Source organism: Acinonyx jubatus, chromosome E3 (assembly GCF_027475565.1).
Source record: "Acinonyx jubatus isolate Ajub_Pintada_27869175 chromosome E3, VMU_Ajub_asm_v1.0, whole genome shotgun sequence".
In the NCBI taxonomy this organism is placed as follows: Eukaryota; Metazoa; Chordata; class Mammalia; order Carnivora; family Felidae; genus Acinonyx; species Acinonyx jubatus.
Genome location: NC_069398.1, coordinates 22,740,229 through 22,764,377, shown reverse-complemented (window position 1 = coordinate 22,764,377; position 24,149 = coordinate 22,740,229). Strand labels below are relative to the sequence as shown.

The 24,149-nt window shown below is 49.4% G+C and overlaps 1 protein-coding gene across 6 annotated transcripts in view; it reads left to right on the top strand.

The window, feature by feature from the left end:
- Nucleotides 1–24,149, top strand: part of AUTS2 (activator of transcription and developmental regulator AUTS2) — a 1,109,507-nt gene that overhangs the window by 998,507 nt on the left and 86,851 nt on the right. For all 6 annotated transcript variants that reach the window (XM_027042413.2, XM_027042410.2, XM_053213848.1 and 3 more), the window contains one exon: nucleotides 23,277–23,328. In XM_027042413.2, the coding sequence (XP_026898214.1) occupies nucleotides 23,277–23,328 (52 nt within the window). The remainder of the gene's footprint in view (nucleotides 1–23,276; nucleotides 23,329–24,149) is intronic.

The window sequence follows — 24,149 nt, the reverse complement described above, 5'->3', positions numbered from 1 at the left end:
TGGGTCTGGAATTCAGGAGAAAGGCGGAGGTAGAGATTGGGGAGCCATCTGCTTAGAAATTATGGTAGAAGTTGGGGAATCAGTAAGAGCCTCCTGCCTCCTTCTTTCAAGACATTGAAGGGGGACCTTGAAAAATCCCACTATTAAAGGAACAGAGAAGCAGAAGGAGGCAACATCGCTCGACAAAATAAGAGGTTAGTATTCACTGTCATGGAAGCCCAGTGACAACGGGAGGGGCAGTCGGCAAGTCCTACAGAAGGAGAGACAGTGCCACTGGATTTGTTCATTGGGAGGGCCTTGGCCAGAGACCTGCTGGCCTCATAAATGTTAAAAGCCAGTGTCACGCTTTTCTTTTGAGGAGGTGTGAAGAGGTAGCAGTCGCTGAAGAAGTGGGACGTGTGATTTTTAAAAGCTGAAGGACCAGCGGAAGCTCCCAGAACAGGGACGACCATCCTCCTGTAGTATTTAGAGAACAGGAAGGTAGAAAAGGAGATGGCCGCTTAGCTGGCGGTGCTGGCCCAGCCTCGCAGAAGGGCAGCTGAGTGATTGGGTCAGCCCCGTCAAGACACTCAAAGGTGATCGCGCTAATCAGACTCCAGGGAAACTGACTAAATTATAGCACAAATCTTTGTGTTTACAAGGAACAGTATAGCCACCAACCCCGACCAGAATGACTTACATGCACGAGTTGGCACATTGTCCCCTGAAGGACAGTCCCCAAGGAAACCAAATTATAATCAGAAGGTCAGTTGGTGACAGAGGTCAGTCGTAAGAACAAGAGGTGCGGGCAGAATTGCCCCTTCCGTCCTGTGTGAACCCCCAGTACTGTGTGGTGACTTTTATTGTTATACTTATAGTTCTTTATTCTACTTTCTGGTTATAGTGCTTCATAGTACTGGACTGTATGCTTCGCTGAGAGCGTTGTCTGTGTCTTATTTGTGCACACTGGAGCAAAGAATTCTATGTTTGTCACATATTAGATATGGAGGAGATGATGGATGGTTGGATGGGTGGGTGGATGGATGGATGGATGGATGGTGGATGGATGGGGATGGGTGGATGGTGGATGGATGGATGGATGGATGGATGGTGGATGGATGGGGATGGGTGGATGGTGGATGGATGGATGGATGGATGGATGGTGGATGGATGAAAGGAAGACAGACAAACAGAAGGCCATATAGAAAGGTGGATGGATAGACAAGAGAATGATTTGATTTCATTTTAGCTCTCTTCTAATCACATTGGGATCCTGACTCCCTGAGATTACACTAAGGTCCCCTGGGTTGGATTGGGGTCACTACAGATCTCTTCAGCCTTCAGCCATGAATTTATAGGCAGTCTCTTGGGCTACTTCTGCAGTTGACCAGTCTCATTCTTTATGTTCTAATTATTTTTCATTGTAGTTTTTCTGCTATGAAATAACCTTCTCTCAAGTTCTGGAAACATCTTTTTGAACAGTAACACCCAGTGTTTAGACATGTAAATGTGTACCAAATATATACCCATTTATATGCATATAAATATACTCCAAAACTTTTGAATTCGATGTAGTGCCTTTTAACTACATAGGTGTTTCAAATCCTGAGAGGGGCTCATATAACAAGACCCACTTTACTGAGGAGGCCCAGAGCAGGGAAGCGATAGGAGTGGTCAGAATGCCAACCAGGACTTTTGACTCCGAGGTCTTGTTTGACGAGCCCAACACGGCACTGTGCGCGCCTCTCATGTACCCCCGCGGTTGACATGGTTTGCAAGCAGCCTGGTCATTTGTTCGGTTGATCTGTTTTCCTTGGGACTATAAAATCTGAGTTCACAAACGCGGAGCAGTTACGGTGTTCCCTTGTTTGGAGACTTTCTAGTTCATTTTTGCTAAAACCAAAAACTCTATTGCGTTTCCTCCAGGGATTTTCCTCAGTTGTATTTCCACCCCGCTACTGGAACTCCTCCTCCTTCGGGGGCCATTACTATCCAGTTGGCAGACGAGTGGGTGAGGGAGGCGGAGGAGGAGGAACAAGGTGGTCTCCCCTGTAGCTGATGTGCAGAATAATTTTTGCCTGAGCACGGGCCGTCACGTTCTCCCGGTCTATCCTGTCCCAAGTGTTCTTCCATCAGCAGGGGGGGGGGGGGGCCATGACCATAGTTCCACCCTATTCATTTCCGTGAAGACAGACGCATGGCTAAGCATTCAGATTCAAAGAGAAAAAGGAGAGAAGAAAAAGCAGATGTCCTAAGAGGTACCTGCTTTTCATGGAACAACACTTTGTATGGAAGGGGGAGGAAATGTGTCCATAAACTCTTCATTTTCCGTTCTCTTCTCCATTCCTTGGTTTTCTCCATTCCTTGGTTTAGCGTGTCACACCCATCTGATCACAATCCCTGGAAGATGGAACCGATACAGCGAGGGCCTTGGAAAGAGTAGGGAGGCATTTTGTTTTGTGTCATTTGGGGGCAGGTGGAGGAGTTGAGGCATATAACCCCGAAGCCTGTCTGAGAGTAGTATACTGCGAGAGAAGACTTTTCTGGATCATTTGCAGGCTCGGTGTCTCCAGAATATGTTGGCAAGCTTCTGCATGATCTTGAAAACCAAATGACAAAGGGGAACAGCCTCGCTTGGCACATCAGACAGCTTTCCGTCCGTGCTTGTCTTCTGTGGCTCTCAAAAAAGAATCCCCAACACCTGATACATTCATGCCCTGTTAGCTCTGAGGTAAGGCTGGTTCCTTCTCAAGCCTTTGCCAGTCTCTGTGTGAAGAGAAAAGAAACTCACGTTGGTGACATCTCCCAATGCAGGCATTGACTAATGACATGTGTTAGACAATATCAAATTAACTTTTATTCTATCAAACAGGCAGATGGACGCGGTTCACCCCAGAGTGACCCAGGACCGATTTCGTGCCCATGACTCCCCCTACCCCTCCAAAAAAAAAAGTATGCATTCACTCCCCTTTACAAATGCCTCAGTTAAGAATCTGCTTTAAGGTTACAGAAAAAGAGAAAGGATCTCTTGAGCATAGTGTAGGAGCAACGTGCATGCTAGGCTGAGTTGTAAATAGTTGTGGGGTGCCAGTTTTTATGTGGTTCTCCCTGGCAGTCTTTGTGAGAGCTTCCCTGCAGTTCTAGAATTCCTTCTATGTACATTACCTCTTAGGGAATGGGAGTACATCTTGTGGTTCCCCCTGCTCCCCCAATTCAACGTCTCCCCAGGAGACCCCAGCAGAAATGACAGTAGGTAGCACTTCTGTGGATTGGGTGCCTGCTCTATCCCTGCATGTACGTTAATACAGATTATTTATCCTTTACAGCTAGCCGATGCCCTGAGCCCCATCCTACAGATAGGATTCTGATGTGCAGAGATTAAAGATCTTATCCAATCCACCTGGCCTTTACGTAGGACAGGGGTTTGGACCTGATCTGCCTCACTCGAGAGCGCACGTCCTTCCCCTGGACCACATAACCTGAGATCACGGATGCCTGTTTCCCTGGCCCTTTGATGGGCCCGCTTCAGTCTCCCCTCTGGGGATGTTCCCTGTGCCGGAAGGGGAGGGGCTGCCTGAGAAAGGAGTATTCATGCATCAGTTAAAATAGGTGTCCTAGCCTCTTGTCTCGCCTTCATATTCACAAATGTTCATTTCTTTCTTTCTCTCTCTCTTTTTTATTCTTCCTAGGGATGATGACTGACAGATTAATATATGTCTAACTACATGTCTCAGAAATCAAAGGGAAGGTGCTGTCAGAATCACTTGTCAGAAAATGAGATTAGGCGCACTTGTCATTTGCTGAGGATTGCAGTCTTTCAGAGATAAGGTTTCATTTAATGAGGGTAAAAAGCCTCCTTAAAAAAAAAAGAAAAGAAGAAGAGGGAGCAAGGGTGGGGAGAGAAGAAGTGATGTTCTTTTTTCTGGTGTCAGCCAAGTGTTTTATCACCTAACGTGATCCCGGGGCACCTGGTGGCCCCTGATAATGGCAGCCTGGCCTTCCCCCCTCCCTCCCCCCCCCCCCCCCACCCCGCCACAACCACTTCAGAAGCAGCCGCTGCGACCTTCCTACCTCTCTTTGGAAGCTGATGCTCCTTTCCTATGGGAAGAGGGAGCTGAGCACGCACTCTAGATTTAAAAGCAGGCTCCAGAAAACATGTGGTATAAAGGAAACGTAGAGTCACATTTCCCAACAAACTATAAAGAATCCACAGTGGATTTCAGCGAGATCTGGAGCTTGTCTGACAAGTGAAGGGTGACTAATGAGGACCAGAGCTGGATCCCCACTGCAACCAATTGTGTTTTGTTATGGAAAATATTTATCAAGTTCCTTTGCATTTGTTGATTCTCTCCAAAGTGACAGGGTAAGATCCTCGGGGCTGTGGTGTGAGGTGTGACATACCTCCTGCACGCTACAGTTCACACCGGCGGTCGCTGCCCCATTAGTAAGTTTCTCGTGCGTCTCTGGTGTGGGACGCTCCGGCGGTATTTCCCACCAACCCCCACCCCCCGCCACCCTCAATCATGGAAATTGCCTCCGAAGTGAAGGACTTTATTACGGGAAATGCCCATGACATGGCGGGAAATCCATATTTAAAGACCTGTTCCAGTTATCCACTCCAAAACTTCGAGGTGTGAAACAGCCACCCCTTTATTACGCTCACAGATTCAGGGGGTCAGGAATTTGCACAGGGGCCCCGCGGGGACAGCAGGTCTCTGCTGCAGGATGTCCAGGTGACTTGAGTGGCAGGGGGCTAGGATCGTCTGGAGACCTCTTCCCCCACATGCCCCATGCCTGGGCGGGCATGACTCAGGGCTGAGCTTGGCCGGGACTGTCCGTGGGGGCACCTGCACAAGGTTTTCCCACGTGGCGTGGCCTTCTCGCAGAACGGCCGCTGGGTTCTGGGAGGAGCTTCCAGAGAGGCAGAAGCAGCGAGGCTTCCTGTGATCTCGCCTTGGAAATGGCACCACTTCTGTCATGAATTCCCCAAGTTCAAGGGAAGGGGTGTAGGCTCCACCCCCCATGGGAAGGATTTGCAGTCATGTTTTAAAACCCCCATGATGCCTTAAAGGTTTCTTTCTACCTGTGCGTTCATTTACTCTCATGGACAAAATGGTCCCTATATGTAAAGTATAGGACATTTGGATTATTTACTGGGGACCTGGCATGCATGGCTCCTCCTGTTATTAAAAAATACATCTAGGGGCACCTGGGTGGCTCAGCCGGTTAAGCATCCGACTTTGGCTCAGGTCACGATCTCGCGGTCCGTGAGTTCGAGCCCCGCGTCGGGCTCTGTGCTGACAGCTTAGAGCCTGGAGCCTGCTTCAGATTCTGTGTCTCCCTCTCTCTCTGCCTGTCCCCTGCTCACACATGTTCTCTCTCTCTCCCTCTGTCTCTGTCTCTGTCTCTCTCTCTGTCTCTCTCTCTCAAAAGTAAATAAACATTAAGAAAAAAAAAAAGAAATCCATCTATATGTATGAATGTATAAAATATCCCTGGGCAGGGATACTCCTATACGGACAGCGAGCATAAGAGCATGTTAAATTGCATACAGAAGTTTGAAGGGTGGATGTGCCGTGTTCCTGCCTCTGCCACGGACAGTTGAAGACGGACGCAGGCCCTAATATGCGCCTTTCTGTTTGCCTCCAGTGTGTTTCCATTCCGTTTCTCATATAGAACGTGGTCTATACTTCCTCCCTCTGTTCTCACCACTTTGCTCACTTACTAATCGTTAATCTGTGGTCACACCAGCCTTGTTCTGCAGCTCTCTGGCTGTTCATCAAAGACCTGCTGCCTTACCAGCCCTCTCTCTTTCCTCAGTCCTTGTCTTCCCTGACCTCCGATACGTTTTCCACTTCTGAGTAACCCCCGAACCCCAACTGCCGCCCTACTCCTGGACATCTTGCCCTTCCTTGGGTCTGCTGTGACGCTTTGCTGACCTCACATCACTCTTTCTGTGGCTCCTTCCCTGGCCCAGGCAGCGCAGATGCCATGCTAGGTATTGTCCTTGGCTGTGCTTTCTTCCCACTACACGGTGGTGCCCTGGGAAGTCACACCCTGTCGTCTCCGCAGAGGACACCCTCACTCCTCAGTGACTCTGAGCCCTCTCTTCGGTGTCCGGTCTTGAGTCCCTGCCCGCAGCCGGGCTTGGATCCCAGTACTTTGGACTCCTCTCGTCCCAAGCAATTTCTCGATATTCCCCAGCAAGCCTCCTCATGCTTCTGTGTTCCTGATTTTGACTGGTTCCCCAAGCTTTAACTCTCCTCGCCTCCCCTCCTTATCCGCCTCCTTGCCTCTTCAGGGTTTTCCTCACCTTACCTGGACCCCATTTCTACTGCCTTCTCCTGGTGGATGCGCCTTCTTCCCGAAAGTCCTATTCTCAATGCCATCATGTCCCGCTTTCTTTCTCTGACTGTTTTTCTTCTGTCCTCTCTTCTAGTTTAAGGGCCCTAAGGACCAGTAACATGTTTCCCTCCGTTTGGCTTGTTTGTTTGTTTGTCTGTTTGTTTGTTTGTTTTGGCACATAGTTCATCATCAGTGTAAGTAGTCTTACCAAGTGAATGGCTTTTAACGATGGATCATACAGTGGGCTACACCCTGTTGGAGTCAAGGAAAGGCTTCGTTGAGATTAAGAGGCTAACTGACCTCACCTCTTGCCTCACCTGTCAGCTCTGCTTCAGAGTGGTACCTAAGGGAGCAAGCAGGACAGTAACAGATACATGTACTAAGTGCTTGCTGTGTGCCAGGTACTGTTCTAGCGAACTGAACCCTCAGCGGCTCTGGAGTAGGAACGTTATACTTTCCATCTACAGATGAAGGAACAGTGACAAGTCGAATACTGTGCTATATGGTCAGCTGGCTGAGTGCCTCCTGCCTCCAAATGAGCCTCTCTGCAATCCCTGCTGGATAAGTAAGTGCCCCCGGCTCCGAGCAGGCCCTCTCCTTTTCCCTTAGCCCAGTTGCACTCTTGACTGACCACCAAGCCCCAGGCAACTTCCAGGGCCCCTCCGCTGAGCTGAGTCATCACGAGTCCTGGAAGCAGAAAGAACCAAGCGTGTGCGGACTTTTTAAACACACGTGTGGGTTTTCAACTCACAGGGACCCTGTCCCAGTAGACGGGACCCAATCGCAGTCTCAGATGCTGACCACTCAGACCAGCAGCCACGAGGAAAAGTCCCAGAAGGAAATCTGGAAGAGGTTGCCTTCCCCACCCCCACCCCCCACCCCCAAACACCAAGTGGGTAGACATGTGTGTCTTAATACAGCTCAAGAGGGAGGAGAGATAAAGTCATTGTGGCAAAGTGTTACCAGTAGAGGGATATAAGTGAAGAGTGGGGGGGGGGGGGGCAGGGTTAGGCGTTATTCCTGCCACCCTTTCATCTTTTCCGTGAGTGTGAGACTTTTCAAAATAAAAGGTTGGGAAACTTTTTTAAAGAGTTAAAAAAAAAAAGTCATCATAAGGATGGGGGTCCACAAAAAGCACACAAGGAGGCGGCCTGAAGTCAAGGGTTTTCTGGTCCATCCACAGGGAAGTGCCATGAGAGAAGGAAAAAGGTGGAATTTGAGACATATGGTGCTTCTTAGGGGAATGCTCAGCCTGTGCCCAAGAGGCTAATTTAAAACTAAATCTTATCCCTGGATCCCACAGTCCTTAATGTGACCCAAACTTTCCATTACCAAATTCTGAGGATTTAAACCCTGATACAGTGTGCTTGAATCTGGAATCTGTCTCATCAGTTAAAGATCTATCCTATTGAGGCCACATGTGTCTGTGCAATAAGTTCTTTTCAAGCCAAACTTCCATGTTAAAAAAAAAAAAAAAATGTCCTGAGAGGAAATTCATGTGGTCCTTTTCCCCTTCAAGCCCAGTTCAGGCTATTTATTGTTTTATTTGATTGTCGAGAAGTCAGAAATGACTAAATTGGTTCCCAATGTGGTGTGCACATTGCCTTGGCCAGGAATGGTCTGATGAAGACAAAAGCCAGCTTCACATGTGGTGGTGTCCTGGTGTGTGTGTGTGTGTGTGTGTGTGTGTGTGTGTGTGTGCACGAGCACATGCAGGGGGGTTAGGGCAGGGTGTGTGTATTTTCTTTCTTTCTTTCTGAGCTCCTTCCCCTGTAGATTTCAGATTAAAGAGTACGTGATGACACATTTACCCTTTTGGTTTTGCTTTTAAAGCATAAAGCTGACAAATATGTTTAATGGGCCCGTGGTACCAAGTGACAGCCGCCCAGAGCCTGTGAGGCCCACTTTGCCCCGACTCTTTTGATGAGGAAGTTAAATTGTACTCACCAGTTGGAAGGATGAAATGCAAACCATAGCGTACTTCGGACATTTCAGTGATTTATCAAGAAATTCTAAAAGAGTGGGAACCCCAGACAAAATAAGTCAAACAGTATGTCCCACGGAGATAACAACGTAACCTCCAAACAAATGGAAGAAGGATAATGTTATTTTCCACCGCAGAGACTGTTCTCTGTTTATACTCTAGATAGTAGATCATAGAGAATCACAAAACCTTACGTATGGAAGATAGCAGGAGAGAGAATATTTGTCCCAACCTATATGCATTTTTTTAATGTTTATTTACTTTTGAGACAGAGAGAGACGGAGCATGAAGGGGGGGGGGCGGGGTCAGAGAGGGGGAGACACAGAATCCGAAGCAGGCTCCAGGCTCCGAGCTGTCAGCCCAGAGCCCGACGCGGGGCTCGAACCCACAGACCGGGAGATCATGACCTGAGCCGAAGTCAGATGCTTAACCGACTGAGCCACCCAGGCGCCCCCCAACCTATATGGGTTTTAATGGTGAAGAGAAGCTTTGGTGACTTAGACCCAAAGCCACAACTGGTGGCGACTGGACCTGTTCTAAAACCCAGATTGCCTGACCTTGCTGATGCGGTACAGCACTCTTCCAAGCACCTGACCTCCGCCGTAATGGTCTCCAGTAGCCCCGCAACCAGTTATTAAAACTCACCAGAGCCAGTGAGGATCAGGTCAGTTCTCTAATCCTCGTATAGGTCGGTTATTTGCAGTCATTTTACTGGCCTTGAGTTGTGCCTTTAAACCTAGCCAGTCATTTCACAAATGCATGTTGTCAGCTGTAAGTGAGCCCCGGGAACGGAGAGAAAATCCATCACCACTCACGAACGGAAAAACAACTCAGAGCACACGACCTGGTTGAATGTTGTTTGCAGCTTGATCTTTATATAAGAAGGACAGCATCGTACATGAAAATAAAAGCTACCAGCCAAGCAGCTGTCTTCTCACCAACGTCCCCTTCTGCCAGAAAGCTCGCTGGGAAATAAATCACATTCTTTACCAGCAGCACAAAGGAAAGTCTTGTTACTTAGAGGCGAGTGGCTATTTGAAAGCCTGGCTACAATTTTCCTGTTTTACTAACACTTGTAATTAAATCCGTCAACTCCCTCTAAGATTCTGTGTAAATACCAGATGCTCACTACATTTTTTTTTTCCTCCTGGAGAATGTGCAAAGTCGTACACCAACAGTAGAGGAACTTCAGAGGAGGCACAGACCTGGGTGAAAGTGAGCCCGTGACCAGCCTCCCTGTGAATCGCGCACCCCACGGAGCAAGCCCCTTCCTCGTCCACGGTGGCAGTGGCTTCAGGAGCAGATGGCCCTAAGTGGGGCGTGGCAGGCACTTGAGGAAGGGAAGGAAGGCCAAGCCTCTCCTCCCTGCGCGGTCGCAGCCTGCTTTTCATGTGCTGTGGACACAGCCCAGCCAGCTGTCACTTGAATTCATGCACTTGATCGTATGGGGATCAGAGGAGGAAGTCTGGGACGGGGATGGCTCAGGACAAAACCCACCCTCCCTACGAGGGGGTGAGAAAATCCTCTTCCGGCACCTGCATTCCTCAAGGGGGAATTAGATACATACTACCTCCCCCCCCCTTTTCTATAAAAGAAGTGTAACTTTTCTGTCCCAGAGGTAAGTCTGTTTTCAGCAGTAGGCAAAGCAGCCCCCCTGGGGTTTTCCAGAATTAAGTGTAGGTGCGTAGAGTTGTCATTACCCAAAGAGGAAGCTCAGAAAGTGTTAAGTGAATCACGAGAGATGGAATCTGCATACCTGCTGGTGTTTAAATTGCAGTGTCTGGAGTGTGGGTTTCTTGGCATTTGCAACGTAAAAACTCGGAAAGGGTGGTCTCCCTCCCTCCCCCGCTCCTCCCCCCCACCCACCCACTCGGTCCCAGCAGATTCACTCCGAGGTCTGTGAATTTACTTAAAAATATTTAACACTTCCAAAAAGTATTAGCCAAGTATTTCTGTCACGTGAGCAACACCCAGCCCCACGGGTTTTGTTGGGCGGGCAGCCACATGGGGGGCTGTGTTCCCTAACCGCGGGCTTTAGGGAGCCGGCGAAGGCTCTCTCGAATGTGTGAGTCCATAGGAGGGAGTGGGTGTTAAACACTTGGAGCCCTGGCCCATGCCCGCCTCAGCTACTTTCAGTTTCTATTTGAAACCAAAAATCACAAAAGAGCTGTCAGGTGGCGGCTGTGCGTTTGGTGGCAACGAGGATTCCAGATTTTATGCTAATTCGGCTTCAGGTTCCTTTGAACCTGCAGCTTCATGAGGCTGTGCTTAAAACTGCAATCTGTTTTAGATAAAAGAAGGGATTACTAAAGACTTTTTAGTTTTGCAAACATTCACAGCCTCCAAAAGGAAAGGGAGAGATCAGATTTATTCTTGCATTAACATTGTCACGTTAAGTTTTCTTCTACTTTATCAAATAGAAAACTTTTCCCTATTTCGGCAGAGACTTTTCTTATTTCAGGATTTTCCCACTTCCGTTAATTATCTTTATTTCAGTAGCGTTCCTCTTCTACCCTCAAGATCCCCCCCCCCCCCCCCCGCCCCGTCATTCCCTTACAGGGGCCAGAAAGCAGAGGTGACGGCTCATGGATGTGCCTCATCCTGGCGTGTGTTCATCTGCTTCCTTTTTCGGAACGTTGGGGCATGACCTAGATGGCTGTCTCCATTACCTGTGACTTTGTAAGAGACAGCAAATGTAACACCTCAAAACACAATTATTTTCTCAGAGTTCTGTAGGACTGTACAGAAACCATTGCTCTCTGGTCCACAGGGCTTCAACTAAGGCAGGCTCAACAGGGCCAGGGGAGCCAAAGCCAAGATGTTTTACTCGCATGGCCGGCATGTCGTTCCTGGCTGGGGGCTGGGGACCCAACCAGGCCTTTGGTCCTGATGCCCGAATTCTCTGTGTGGGTCGGCTTGGGCTTCCTCACAACGTGGCGCCCAGATTCCAAGAAGAAAGAAGCAGAAAGTTGCCAGGCCTTCTTAACGCCTAAGCTCCGAAGTCCCACAGCATTGCTCCCTCCACATTTTTCTGGTCAAGAGAGTTGCAGGCCCAGCCCAGATTCCAGAATAGAGGACACAGGCTCTACCTGCTCGTGGGAGGTTAGCATGCACGCACAGAAGTATTAGAGGCCATATTTAGAGTGTGGCTACCCCAGTGGTTGGTAGTTTAATTCATAGTCAGTTTTCAAGAGAATTGACACGTGTTCTATTGTTAGCATTATGACAGCCGGTCGGGGGTGGGGGGGCGGGTTCTATATTCTGTGAAACCCTAAGCTGGTGGCAGTGTGTGGAAAGGACTATACAGTTTATTTTTGAGATAATGTCTCCATTCTTTTATTTTACATGTTTAGTTGGCAAAGATGGGGTCATCCATTCTTAACTCATTGACCTAACCACTCTTCATGGACCATCTACCACAGAAAAGGCATTCTATGGGGAATAGTGATGGGGGAGGAGGGTGTGGGGGGGGTGTTAGAGCACAGTCCTGGCCCTTAAGGCATTGAATCTTGGCCCTCCAAAGCAGCATCTTGAGACCACTAAGGAAATTTAACCCCCTAAAGGATGACAGTGTCCAGAGGTGGGCCAAGAAGCAGGTAATACATGTCAGACATCGTCTTGAATGTATTTCCCTAAGGAACCCTTCCAGACAACCTATAGTTTGGAGCAGAAGAAATTGCTGATTCAGTTACTCTGCAGCAAAGCTCTGTAATTGGAGATCATACAGGACCGGAGAGGAATTAACAGGTCTTGGTAGGCGTGCAGGCTGGCCCTCACCCCTAAGTAACCTCAGTGTATGATCCTAGCAGCTGGCATTCGTATAGCCCTTGACCATTTCCAAAGTATGTTCATGTGATTCGTAAAGGCACAGAGACAGAGCCTATTGTACTGGCCATGTTAGACTTTTCCACTCCATACTGACAGCCTGCAAGGCCCAGGGAGAACAGCTAAGATTGGAGTAAGGGCAAAAAATCAGAAACAGTCGCCAACAGGAATGCTTTCAGGAAAGCTAAACCAAGGGACTTCTTTGATATTCTAGCTGCCCACATAGTACCCCAGCAACTGTATGAGTCACCAAAACAGAAGAAGCAAATGTTGCGTTCTTGCTCAACAAGAATTTCCGCAAATAAATATTTGGACCATCAGGATACTACAAAATGAAGCTAAGAGGGTAGCGCGGAAGCTTGGTTAGGTCCGTGTGTGTTAGTAGACGGGGGGGTATAGAATTTCCAGGACCCTCGAGATTATTGATACTTTGAGGTAACATTTTTCCAGGGAGAAAGGGCAAACCCCTTGGGAAAAGGCTGTAGGGAAAGAAAGGCCAACGTGCGTTGCAGTTGGCCACCATTTCTCACGTTACTTTTGCAGATGACCTTCGTCTAGGGTGTCCGTCGCCTTCCAGACGACGAAACGTCTGAAGGTCAACTACTCACCTGTCCTGCTTCTGTTAGCACAGCTCCAGCAGCTTGTACCACGACCCTTCGGATCTGGGAACCGTTCTAGACTGTAGGTGTCAGAGTCTAGTTTGACTTAGATCTAGGACTGGCATATTCTAGATCTCAACAGGCATCGAGAGAATGTTCAGTTCCAGGTTCGGCCAACGGAATGGGGAACGGAGACTCCCCCTGTCACGCGGATGGCCGAACATGGGGTAGTGAGGAAGGCACACTACGCTTGAAATGCTTGTTAGAACTGCAACTCCATATTGGGTCAGGTCTTTAGACCCCAGATTGCAAACACCCACCAGTATGTAATGCTGTGATCGGCCGGGGGGGGGGGGGGGGGGGGGTGTGGCCAAGCACAGGTGAGGGCCGGGAGGGCACAGCCTCATGTTCTTCACTTCATGCACTTGAGCAAAACATGAGATGCCCCTGGGCGACAGGAGCAGAGACTGCACATATGTTTTTTATTTTTCACCGCCTTTCTCTGTGGGATGGTCAGATTCTGAATATTAATATTTTAATGTAGATTTGGTGGGTAAGTAAGAGATAGTTTATGGTTTTCATACTTCTCCCCCCTTCTGTAGTTTATAGTACACTGTGAAGTTTGAAAGTAAAATTCTTTTTCTTGACGTCTACACTTGGAAAATATTTATTCCCCCCTGCGTCTCAATAGTATGCATCATAAACTAACCCAGTTCGGTTTATTTACTTCCCTCTTGTTGTAGCCCGATGATCAATTGTAGCAACACAGGCATATAATGGTAGAGGCTTTTGCTTTACGACAGTATGAGCATGAGATATTGTAGCCTCCTTTCGGAGTGATAAGTAATGAACCTTCCATTTTAAAATCACCTGTTCGGAAGGGGTGGGTGGCACAGAGCCAGAGGGGTTTGGGGCCATCCGAGGTTGACTAGCCACTCATCACTAGGGGAGGCGATCGTGATCTACAGTTTAAAATGGGCGTCGTGGTGGCTTCGTCGGTTAAGGGTCTGACTTCGGCTCAGGTCATGATCTCGCGGTTCGTGAGTTCGAGCCCCGCGTCGGGCTCTGGGCTGACAGCTCGGAGCCTGGAGCCTGCTTCGGATTCTGTGTCTCCCCCTCTCTCTGCCCCTCCCCTGCTCAAGCGCGCGCGCTCTCTCTCTCTCTCTCTCTCTCTCTCTCTGTCAAAAATAAATATTTAAAATAAATAAATTCACCTGCCATGGATAAGGAGCAGCAGGCCCCTCAGGGAGACCTCTGCCCTGAGTCTCCCTCCACTTTATCAGGTACCCCAGTGCTTGTCAGGCACCTTACGAGCAGCCTGGGAAAGCCTTGGCCATGCATTCATTCTCTCACCAGGCAGCTGTTGAGGGAGGCCTCCCAGTACTACGCGGGGTACCGGCCAGGTAAACAAATTCCAAAATGTGAATTATACCGCAAGAAACCAGGTTGGTTCAGAAAGAAGGCATATGACAGGGAATAGACTAGCATTATATCCTCACAAATAGACAGTAAAGTGCTGGGCACTCCAGGCTCACGACTGTTTCTTTTGCCATTCCTGTGCTCTGGCGGGAATACAGATGTGCAAGACATAGTTATTGAATGGTTGAATCTAAAATCACATTGAGGTGGGTGCCTGGGTGGCTCAGTCAGTTAAGCACCGGACTTCAGCTCAGGCCATGATCTCAGGGTCCGTGAGTTCGAGTCCCCTATCAGGCTCTGTGCTGACAGCTTGGAGCCTGGAGCCTGCTTCAGATTCTGTCTCCCTCTCTGCCCCTCCCTGGCTCTCTCTCTCTCTCCCCCCCGTCCTCAAAAATAAATAAACATTAAAAAAAAATTTCTAATCACATTGAGGTGGTGAGTATCCCACACAGAGAAGAGGAACAAAAAATTCAAAACACACCTCTGCACCAGTAAGAAACCATTCCCATAGTCACAGATAAAACTGTAGGCCTGTTTGAGTCAGAAATTACAATTCAGCACGTCAAAATGGCATAATTGGGATGAATGCTATTTTACGTTTGAAGAAGTTGAAGCTCTCCCTATTAGGAGGTTGATTACATCTTGCAGCCTGGTGAACTCTTCACAGCATTTTGCTTGACTCGAGATTGGATTTTATCATCTATCAAGAAGATCCCACCAGCCTTATTATGTATGTGACCCAAGCTACCCAGTCTCCAGGTGCTGACCCCATCGGAAAGGGTTGGGGCACCCAGGGTAGTGCCTGTGTGCAGGTGAGGCTCCCCCATGCAGGTGGGGCAGATCATAGCCACCACTTTCTGGATTGGTGTTTTTGATGTTCAAGTGGTCGTTTTCCTCATCAGTACGGTGGTTCGTATGGAAAGAATCCAGGAGAAGGCGTGGCCTTCATGAGTTCACAGTTCATGAGTTCAAGCCCCACATCGGGCTCCGCACTGACCATGCCGAGCCTGCTTGGGATTCCCTCTCTCTCTCTCTCTGTCAATCTCTCTCTCGCTCTCAAAAAAAAAAAAAAAAAAAAAATTAAAAAAAAAGAACTTTAAAAATAAAACATAAAATATAAAGGCTTCCTCTTTCCTTGAACTCCACCCACCGAGTCACCCACCCCATGTTCTGTCAGGGAGTGCCTGAAGTTCATTATCTTTAGGAGCGAGAACACCATACAATTGAGAAGCTTTTTCTATATAAGATGCTCCACAGAAGGCCAGAATTTGTAAGAAATAATTTACCAAAAAAAGGTTTAATCTCAGCCTGGTAACTTGTGTTACAAATTGAATCAAAGCACATTTTAGGCTTCAGAACTTAGCCATTTTACATTGATGTAGAAGAAGCACCATTAGTTTTCAAATCTTGTTTATCTCTAGATGTATTTTGAGATTGAAAGATGATTCCATATTTTAATTTAGCTTGGGCTTGGGTGGGTGTGGGTGTGGGTGTGTGGGTGTGTGTGTGTGTGTGTTTTAAGTTTTAGCTGGTAAATCATAAATTTGGCCAAGGTCTTTGCTCATATATTAAAATCTGGTTTGGGTTCTGAAATAATTGATCTGCACTGGAAAGACTATTGAGTCCGTATTCTTGCTACCTGCTTCTTATTAGGGAACCCACTTTGTAAGATTTGCCCTCCTTAGATCTGGTTCAGAGGCTGAAGGCCTAAGAAGCCATGAGTGGTTAGTATGTTAAAACTGTTGAATGTAACAGAAACAGTGGCTGCCAGCCTTTGACTTTGTAATCTTCAGGTGAAAATTACAATAAAGGGAAACTAAGTTTCTCAAGGGAAAACAACCACAATGAATCTTGATTCTTGAAAGTCACGTCTCTGACCAGGATCCAGTCACCTGGGGTGATTATCCATCATTCTTTCCCTCCTCTCTCCTTTCCTTTCCTTTCCTTTCCTTTCCTTTTTCCTTTCCTTTTTCCTTTCCTTTTTCCTTTCCTTTTTCCTTTCCTTTTTCCTTTCCTTTTTCCTTTCCTTTTTCCTTTCCTTTCCTTTCCTTTCCTTTCCTTTCCTTTCCTTTCCTTCTTCATACTTCTGATGCTTCTATACCTCTTCCTTTCCAATGTTGACATTGATTCCCTCCCTTTCAGAAAGGAGGGGGAACAAAACCTGTAAACGAATCAAGATGAACTCCTTCAAGTGTCTGGGGGGAGTTGGAGGAAGGGAGCCCACCAAGTGGTGGTGGTGGGCCTCACAGGGCAAAAGCCACACAGGCTGGCACAGGGGACCGAATAGGGACACAGAGCGCAGAAGCCAGTTCTGTGGGTCCTCCAGAAGCTTGGCTGCTGGTGTTTCCACATTCCTCCTGGTTACAGATCATCAAAATACGGGGACGGATGCAGATGATCCCAGGCTGCTCTGAGATCTAGTCCCTGATAATCAGAGATGACAATCTAATGCAAGGCCTGGTTAAGTGGCAGGCATGCTGTCTGATGAAAGCAGTGCAGAGGGCTCAGTGGTTGTTTTCGTTGGTCAGCTAAGTTCCCTGTGCTTTCCTGCATCTCAGTTTACCCTGTGGGGGACCTGGCAGGAGCTCTGGCAATTTCTTCCCTGTAATATTGATTTTATTAGAGCAACAAGACAAGAAAACCGTCCCGTTCTGATTGTTCCCAAAGAAACAACATTTTAATGTCTTTTCTTGAAAATTTAATGTTTGCCTTTGAGCTATCTCTCTTACTGCAGAGACAGCTTCAGAATGAAGGCCCCTAGCCTGAGGGCCTCAGCTGGGTTTTGTGACATCTTATAAGCAATGGGAAAATCCAACTGCCACCTTCTGCTTTCTGCGAGGCACCTTTCCTTCTGACTGCTTTGGGGGTAGAGGTAGAGAAAATGGCTATTACCTATCTTAAAAAAAAAAAAAAAAGTCTTTAGAAATACCACATAGTGCTGCCAGTTTTCGGGAAGGTGGTGAGGCTAGAGAGAAAAGAGACCCTCTTATTTCCAAAATTCCTCATATGTGAAAGTGAAAGGGGAAAAAAATTACGCCATACAGCGAGCACCCCCCCCCCCATTTTACCCTTGAGAGGTTTTTCAGGAGTGCCATGAAATCCAACAGTGATGGATGTTGAACTTCAAAGAGGTGAGGAAGGGACATTATTGCTTTAAGCCAGTCTCCGTGGCATTTGTATGTGATATACGTCTCTCCCAAGCCCTGTTCCCTCCTCTCTTCTCTGCTGCAATCCAGGTAACAGTGGCACCAGCAGGGACATAGGACCTGTCAGTGGCCGTCACTCCCCCAAGGGAGCCTCTACCCCTGGAACCCTCCCAGGGACAATCTCCACCTCGCTTGCCGCTTCCTCCCGCTTGTGCTGGGAAAATCACAGCAACTTTTCCTGGGCACTAAGGAGGGACTTTGTCATGCTGCAGGCGTGGAATTAAAGCTCCAGATCTTTGCAGAGGGTCTCCTGCCCCCGTGTAGGGCCCAGTACCTTTGCAGGGTCTCTGGGGTTGAAATCATGAGTAAGGAAGCCAGCATTCTGCAGAGGGGCCACCAGGGCCAGAAGGGAGCTGGGTAGGCTTTGGCAGGAGTGGATTGTACAGGGGAACCTGCCAAACACCAAGTTTGTGGTCAGTGAGCCCCCCCACCCTCCTTCTCCTTCTCAGACCCTACACTGAGCACTAGAGAACACGAGGATGACAAATGATACGGTGATAGTAATTGCCCTCCATTTAGTGAGGCTGTGCGTTGCTTTCGTCCTTTTCCTACATCTGGTAGACGCCTGGGGAACCAACCCGCTCCCCTTTTGTGCGTGTGAGGTGTGCAGATACAAGTGGATTTGAAGAGTAAGGGGCGGGGGGTGTTTGTAAATGGCCAGTTCATCCTGTGGATTATCCCTAGGACTTGACAAACTACATTGAGTCTCTGATCATGGTGGGAACGAGGCGAGATGAAGACCTTTTTGTTCTAATACTGGACTCTGACCACCCCCCCCCCCCCCCGCTTCATTTGCAACAGTGGGCATATTATTTTGTTTTGAGCACCTACTGTGTGCCGGGCGCCCGACCTACATCACTTTCTCAGCAGGCCCTCACAACCGCCCAGAGAGCCCTCTCTTTGCAGACGAGCCTGGCCTGGTCTCAGTTCCACCCCAGGCTGCGGGCCTAGTGGCCTTTCCCTGCCGCGGCGCGATATTGGAAGCGGCAACTGTGGGGAGGGCGAGGAGCGTTGCAGTTCCCGCCGCGCCCGCCCGCGGGGAAGGCAGCCATGGGGACCCAGGGCCCGAGGCGCGGGGTGGGGGGGGAGCGACAGCTGTCGATGTCGCACCCGGGGACTGCGCCCCCGCGGGGCCGACCCGGCGCCGGGGCCGAGAGGAGGGGCGGCGAGGGGCGGGGCGCGCGGGGCGGGACGGAGGAGGGGCGGCGGCACCGGCGGCTCGGGCTCGGCGCGCCGAGGAAGTCCCGCTCCGAGAGCTGCGAGCGTCTGGAGGAGGCGCGCTCGGCGCAGTCGGGGAGCGAAGTCCGGAGCGAGGGGCCCCCGTGCCGCCGCCGCCGCCCCCTCCTGCCGCCCGTCCAGCCTGGGAGTCCGCGGCGCCGGCGGCGGCCGCCGATGGAGTTCACTTGAGCGGGGAGCCGGCGGGAGAGGCAGGCGCCCGCGAGCGGAGCGCGGGCCGGAGCCCAGCCAGCCCCGGGCGCTCCCCGCCGCCCGCCCGCCGCCCGCGAGCTCCGGCCAGGAGGCGCCGTCGGCCCCGCGCAGCCTTCCCGGCGCCCCGGCCGCTGCAGCGTTCCCGCGCCGCGCCCGGCGAGATCGGCCCCGAAAAAAGACTCCCGGAGCGTCTCCCTCCAGCGCCTCGGCGGCGGCGGCGGGACCGGGACCACTCGGGCCGCGGCGCTGCTGGAGAGGCGGGACCGACAGTCGGGGAGCCCGAGGCGGCCGCCGGGGAGAAGCCGCCGCCGCCGCCGCCGCCGCCGCCGCCGCCGCCGCGCGCCCTCCTCCTCCTCCTCCCTCTCCCTCCTCCCTCCCTCCGCACATGGTCTCCTTTGTCCTGTCGCCGCCGCCGCCGCCTCGCTCTTAGCTCCGCGCGCCGCGGCCGCGGCTCGGGCCGCTCCTCTCCGCCTCGCCCGCCCGCCGGCCCGCCCGGGACGCTGCTCGGGTCCCCGCCGTGCCCGGCCCGACCCGTGCGCCGCAGGAGCGGCCCGGAGGCAGCGGGCGGGCGCGGATCGGGCGCTCCCCCCGCCGCCCGCCGCCCGGCCTCGGCCGCGCTGGATGTGTGCGCGGCGCTGGCGCTCGGCCGCCGCCAGCTGCTGCTCTCGTACGGATTTGGGTCCCGTGCATCCGCTTTCAGACTTTCGCGAGGAACCGAGGACAGACTTGCGGACGCAGCCCGGTCGGAGTTGGGCGTTTTCTCTTCGTGTGTTTGGCCGCTTTTTTCCCCCTGGTCTCTGCCGATCCCCCATCGTGAGCCCTGCTAAGGAACCAAACCATGAACTTGGGGCTGACAGGACCGCTTAACCCTTTGCGACCAGGTAATGCAGCCCCGGGGGCGCGGCTCCCTCGCTCGCCGCCCGCGCTCGGAAGGGAGGCGGCCGGGTCGGGGGTCTTTGTTGCGGCGGCCGGGCCCGCGGGCAGAGGTGGCAGGGGCGGGCGCCTCGCGTCTGGCGCGCCCGGGCCCCCCTTCGCCACCCCTCCTCCCTCTGCCCTCCCTCCCACCCTCCCTCCGCGGCCTGGCCGCCCGCCTTTGTACTTTCCTCCGTGGGCCGGCCGAGGTCGGCCGGGGAGCGGCGGCGCGGACGTGCCCGGCAGGGCCGGGGGGCCGCAGCCGGCCCGGCGCCTCCGGTCCCGAGGGGCTCCAGCCGACCCGGGGCCGGGGCCCGGGCCGGGGCCTGCGCCCAGTCGGGCTGGAGACCGAGGCGCGGCGTGGCGCTGCCGCTCCGAGGTCGGGATCCCGGCCCGCACGCGGTGCCAAGGGAAGGCAGAGGAGGTCTGGGCTCGCGATCGGCGGCAGTCGCTGAAAGAACTCGCGCTTAAGTTTCGAGGAGGCCTCTCTTCCCTTGTTGGGAAGTCCGTCTCCCTGCGGGCGCGGGTGCGGAGGGCGCCCCGGGGTCTGCGGCCGGAGAGAACGGAGGTGGCCCTCGAACCCGAGCGGCCGCATCCCACCCCCGTCTGCACGGAAGGCTCGCATTCGTTTTCCCATTCTCGGCGCTCTTTCCTCCAATCTGTTTGACTGATTAACTTTTCCCTAAACACCAACTACGGCCTCTAGTAATTTTTTTAGTATCAAAAAAAATCTCTCCCTCCCCCCTCCCCCCATTAAAAAGCAGCCAAAAGAGAGCTTTGTTTTCTGTCCTTTTTAGATGCAGCCACTTTACTCCCTCACCCTCCCAAACCGAGCGAGGGGCGTGAAGCGAAATGAGGGCAAAATGTAGAAGTCCTTAGCGTGTAAGGGTGCCCCTGTGTTAAAAAAAGGAGAGAAGGGAAACCTCGACTCGCCTCTCACTCACCATGTTTCCATTCGACGTTCGTGATGGAAAAATAAAAGTAAAAAGTCGGCCAGGAAAATGGCCCAGGTAGTACAAGGAATTGCAGACTTTTTTTTTTTTCTTCTAAAAATCACGAAAAAGAAAACGTCCCCAAGATAAAGGGCCAAATAATTTACACAGATGCTTTAAACGCAGAAGTCGAATTTGGAAAGTTGGTGGAGGAAATGTCAAGGATTTTCTTGTAGTTTCCACTTCAGACTTTGGCCAAGAAGCTCCTTTCTGACTTCTCAGGACGGTGGGCTGCCATAGTTTCAGCCACCTGGGTGGGAGAAGGAAGGGATCCAGAATCATTTCATGATGAGCCAGTGTCCCATTGCAGTGTTTTTCTTTGGGGTGTTTTCCTGAGGAGGCTTTTTTTGAGGCGGCCCCTTCCCCAATCAGAAGAGGCATCGTTTCAGGCTTTGTGACACGCATCAGAAAATTAAAGGGCTCAGCTTTTATTAGCGGGCACACTCCTAATCTTCTCTGAATATCCTGTCAGACTTATTTCCTTAATAACTTACTGGTTGGCATCATAATCACTTTTTCTAAGCTCGCTTCAGATATAAGGAACACTTAACCGCCTCCTTGAGAATAGCGTGTGTTGTGTAGAGCAGGGGAGCCGACAAAAGGCCACAGCCCCAAGGAGGTGTTTCAGACAACCGGAGGGCCTGTTAACCTGCAGCTTCTGTCCTATTTGATCTCTCTCATACACCCACACAAATAAAAACTCAATCGGGAACCATTTCCTTTCCTCACCCACGTTCTCTGCATTTGGGGTGCATTTGCACTTATTGTCCTATTTCTTTGGGCCAGTTAGACAGATTTTAATAGGTAATCCCTGTATCCGCAAAGGTGATTTCCGTTTTAAGATGATTTCATTAATGGACTGTTTTTCTTTCTTTTAAACATATCAGCCGGAGTTTGTTTTTAAAAGCCATGAATTTAACGTAGTCCTTCCAGTTTAAACTAAGAGATGCTTTTTTCATTCAAGAATGGTGACACAGGCTTATCTCTGAGTTTTTAGCAGGGAAAACTCACATTCCTAGACATCTCACCACAGATAGCAATATCACAGCACTATTACTGTAATTTTTGCCTTTATTAACAATCTTTCTGATTTGTTTAAGGCATATTTTGTTTCTTTCTCCATGCCACACTTTTTTGGCAGCTTATTTTTCTGAAAAGCTATTGTATAGTTTTATTTAACTACCTCTAAGGTGTCAGGAAGGACTTTGGCATATTTTTTATTCATACGAAAAAAATTTTAAAGCTATCTAGGGTTTATTTTAAACTGTATATACATGTGTGTGCAGGCCAATCCCTGTTTTACACATACATTCATTTTTTCCCCTTGATCTATTAATTTTCTGAACCACCTCTACAGTAGGGAGGTTAGAAGGAAAATAAAGGGGGAAATACTCATGATAAAAGTATTTTTTGTCTTTCTGTATCCCTTGCATTGAAAACCAGAATATGTTCCCCAGATATACATACGAATATCTCTTTTTCATCAGCATAACACAGAAAGGCTAAATTGAGTACCTTCTTTGTCCCCAAAGTCAGCCCCCCCAGCCCCAGAGTCACGGAATATGCTGTACTTGGGATATACCCTCCCCCCAATTCTTACAGTTCCTTCTATATTTGTTCAACATGCTATGCTTTGCTTTGCCAAAATATGCATCTCTATGTATAAAGTGTGAAAGACAAATGATTTACAAGGGTTGCATGGCAAGGGTTGCAGCATAGCCATTGTAACTTTAAATGCAGGTCCATTTTCAGATTATCGTAGTGGGGATGCTCATGTTTACTTCAATTGTTTAATTTTTTCTAGAAGTTCTACAAATATTCCGTGCCTCTACAGCATTATGGCATTTTCCTCCAAATCAACTGTGTGTTTATTTTCCAGAACATTAGTGTATAATTTACCCTGGCTTTACTCTTGCTGTTGAAACAGGTTTATTTCACTTTCCTCAAGCCACTGTAGTAATTAGCAGATACGATTCTAGAAAATGGGAAGGATGTGACGCTTGTGGCGTGCATCGTGTCAGGTTTGGGGGCAGGTCAGCTTGCTTCTGTTTCAACACCAAGGTCGTCCTGGTTTGCTAGGAAGAACAAGGATCTCGAGGTCATCAGCTGAATCTTTAAATTAATTTCCGGAAGTGCTAGCCATTACTTTTTAGTGGGGAAAAGCATAGCGTTAAATAATAGGCATTTCTGGGTTGTGAAAGAACATTGAAAAATAGGCATGTCTGTACATCTCAAAGAAAAAAAAGCACCATTTCCAAAATAATGATCTGTCAACGAAATTGCAAAATCATTATGTGAATGAGCTGAATTGCTTTGTGTATCATCTCATAGAAATATGTTTTGCACAGATAATATGTCTAATAAGGACACGTTTTTAAAATCAGATTTTTTCCCCCAGCAAAGAGCTGCACTGCAGGTCTGTCTCGTGCAGTCAAATAGCGCCACCTTATGGACGATTGGGGGAAATTGCTGCTTTCCCTGTCAGGTTTTGCTAAAAATGTAGTGAACTGGTTGAAAATCAGTGATGATGGTGATGACAATATTAACGACCATAATCACATTTTTTTCTCCCTTTCTTGTTTTTCAGGCATCAGATGCCAGCTCTGAAAAGCTCTTCAATACTGTTATTGTAAACAAAGGTAAGACACCTTCGTTCTGAGCAATGGCTGATTTTTGTATTTGTTTCATTGTCATTGCCTAGAAAATCAGAATAAAAAACAAACGGCCTTTCATTTTTCACTCTGGAGCCACGATTCACCCTGTGTGTTTTTTGCCTGAGACAGATTCTGTATGCTTTGGTGTTGTATTCCAGAATGGTTTCTTTTTGAAGAATACGCTGAATCCTTATTTAAATTGCTTTGACTAAGAAATCACTGCTATCTATGTGAGTTTAATTTAATGCAGGAAGCGGTAATGGAGAATAATAGTTCTCAAAATGCCTTCACTGTATTGTTACTTATCAACTACCCCGCAGTCGGAGAACTATAAATAGAACTATAAATAGCTGATTCCTCCTGCAGACCCTGATAACCAGTGGATGTTTAGTATGCACTGGCTTATGGTCATAAACCAAGCCTCAGTCTGCTGTGGGCTTTCTGTGAAGTTCCTAAACGAGCAAGAGGGCAAAATTTAAATATGTGCTGTCCCATTCATTTCTTCCAAACTGCAATACCAGACTAAGACAGGCTAATGATATAACAGTGCATTAAGGGAAAACTTGTCCTCGATCACTGCAGTTTTCATTTGTAGCAGTGTTGTTGGAAATCACGAAATCGAAGGGAGTCTCCAATCACTGCCTTCGCAAAGGTGTATAATTGGAAAGGTATAAATTACATACACTGAGTGACTTTCTCCCCTTCGCTGTGGAACCTGATTTGGGTGCTTGCATGGTCGGTACTAAATACAGACGGGGTGCTGTCTGTGGTAGTCTCCTGCTGTTGTTACCTGGGACCAGTACTTG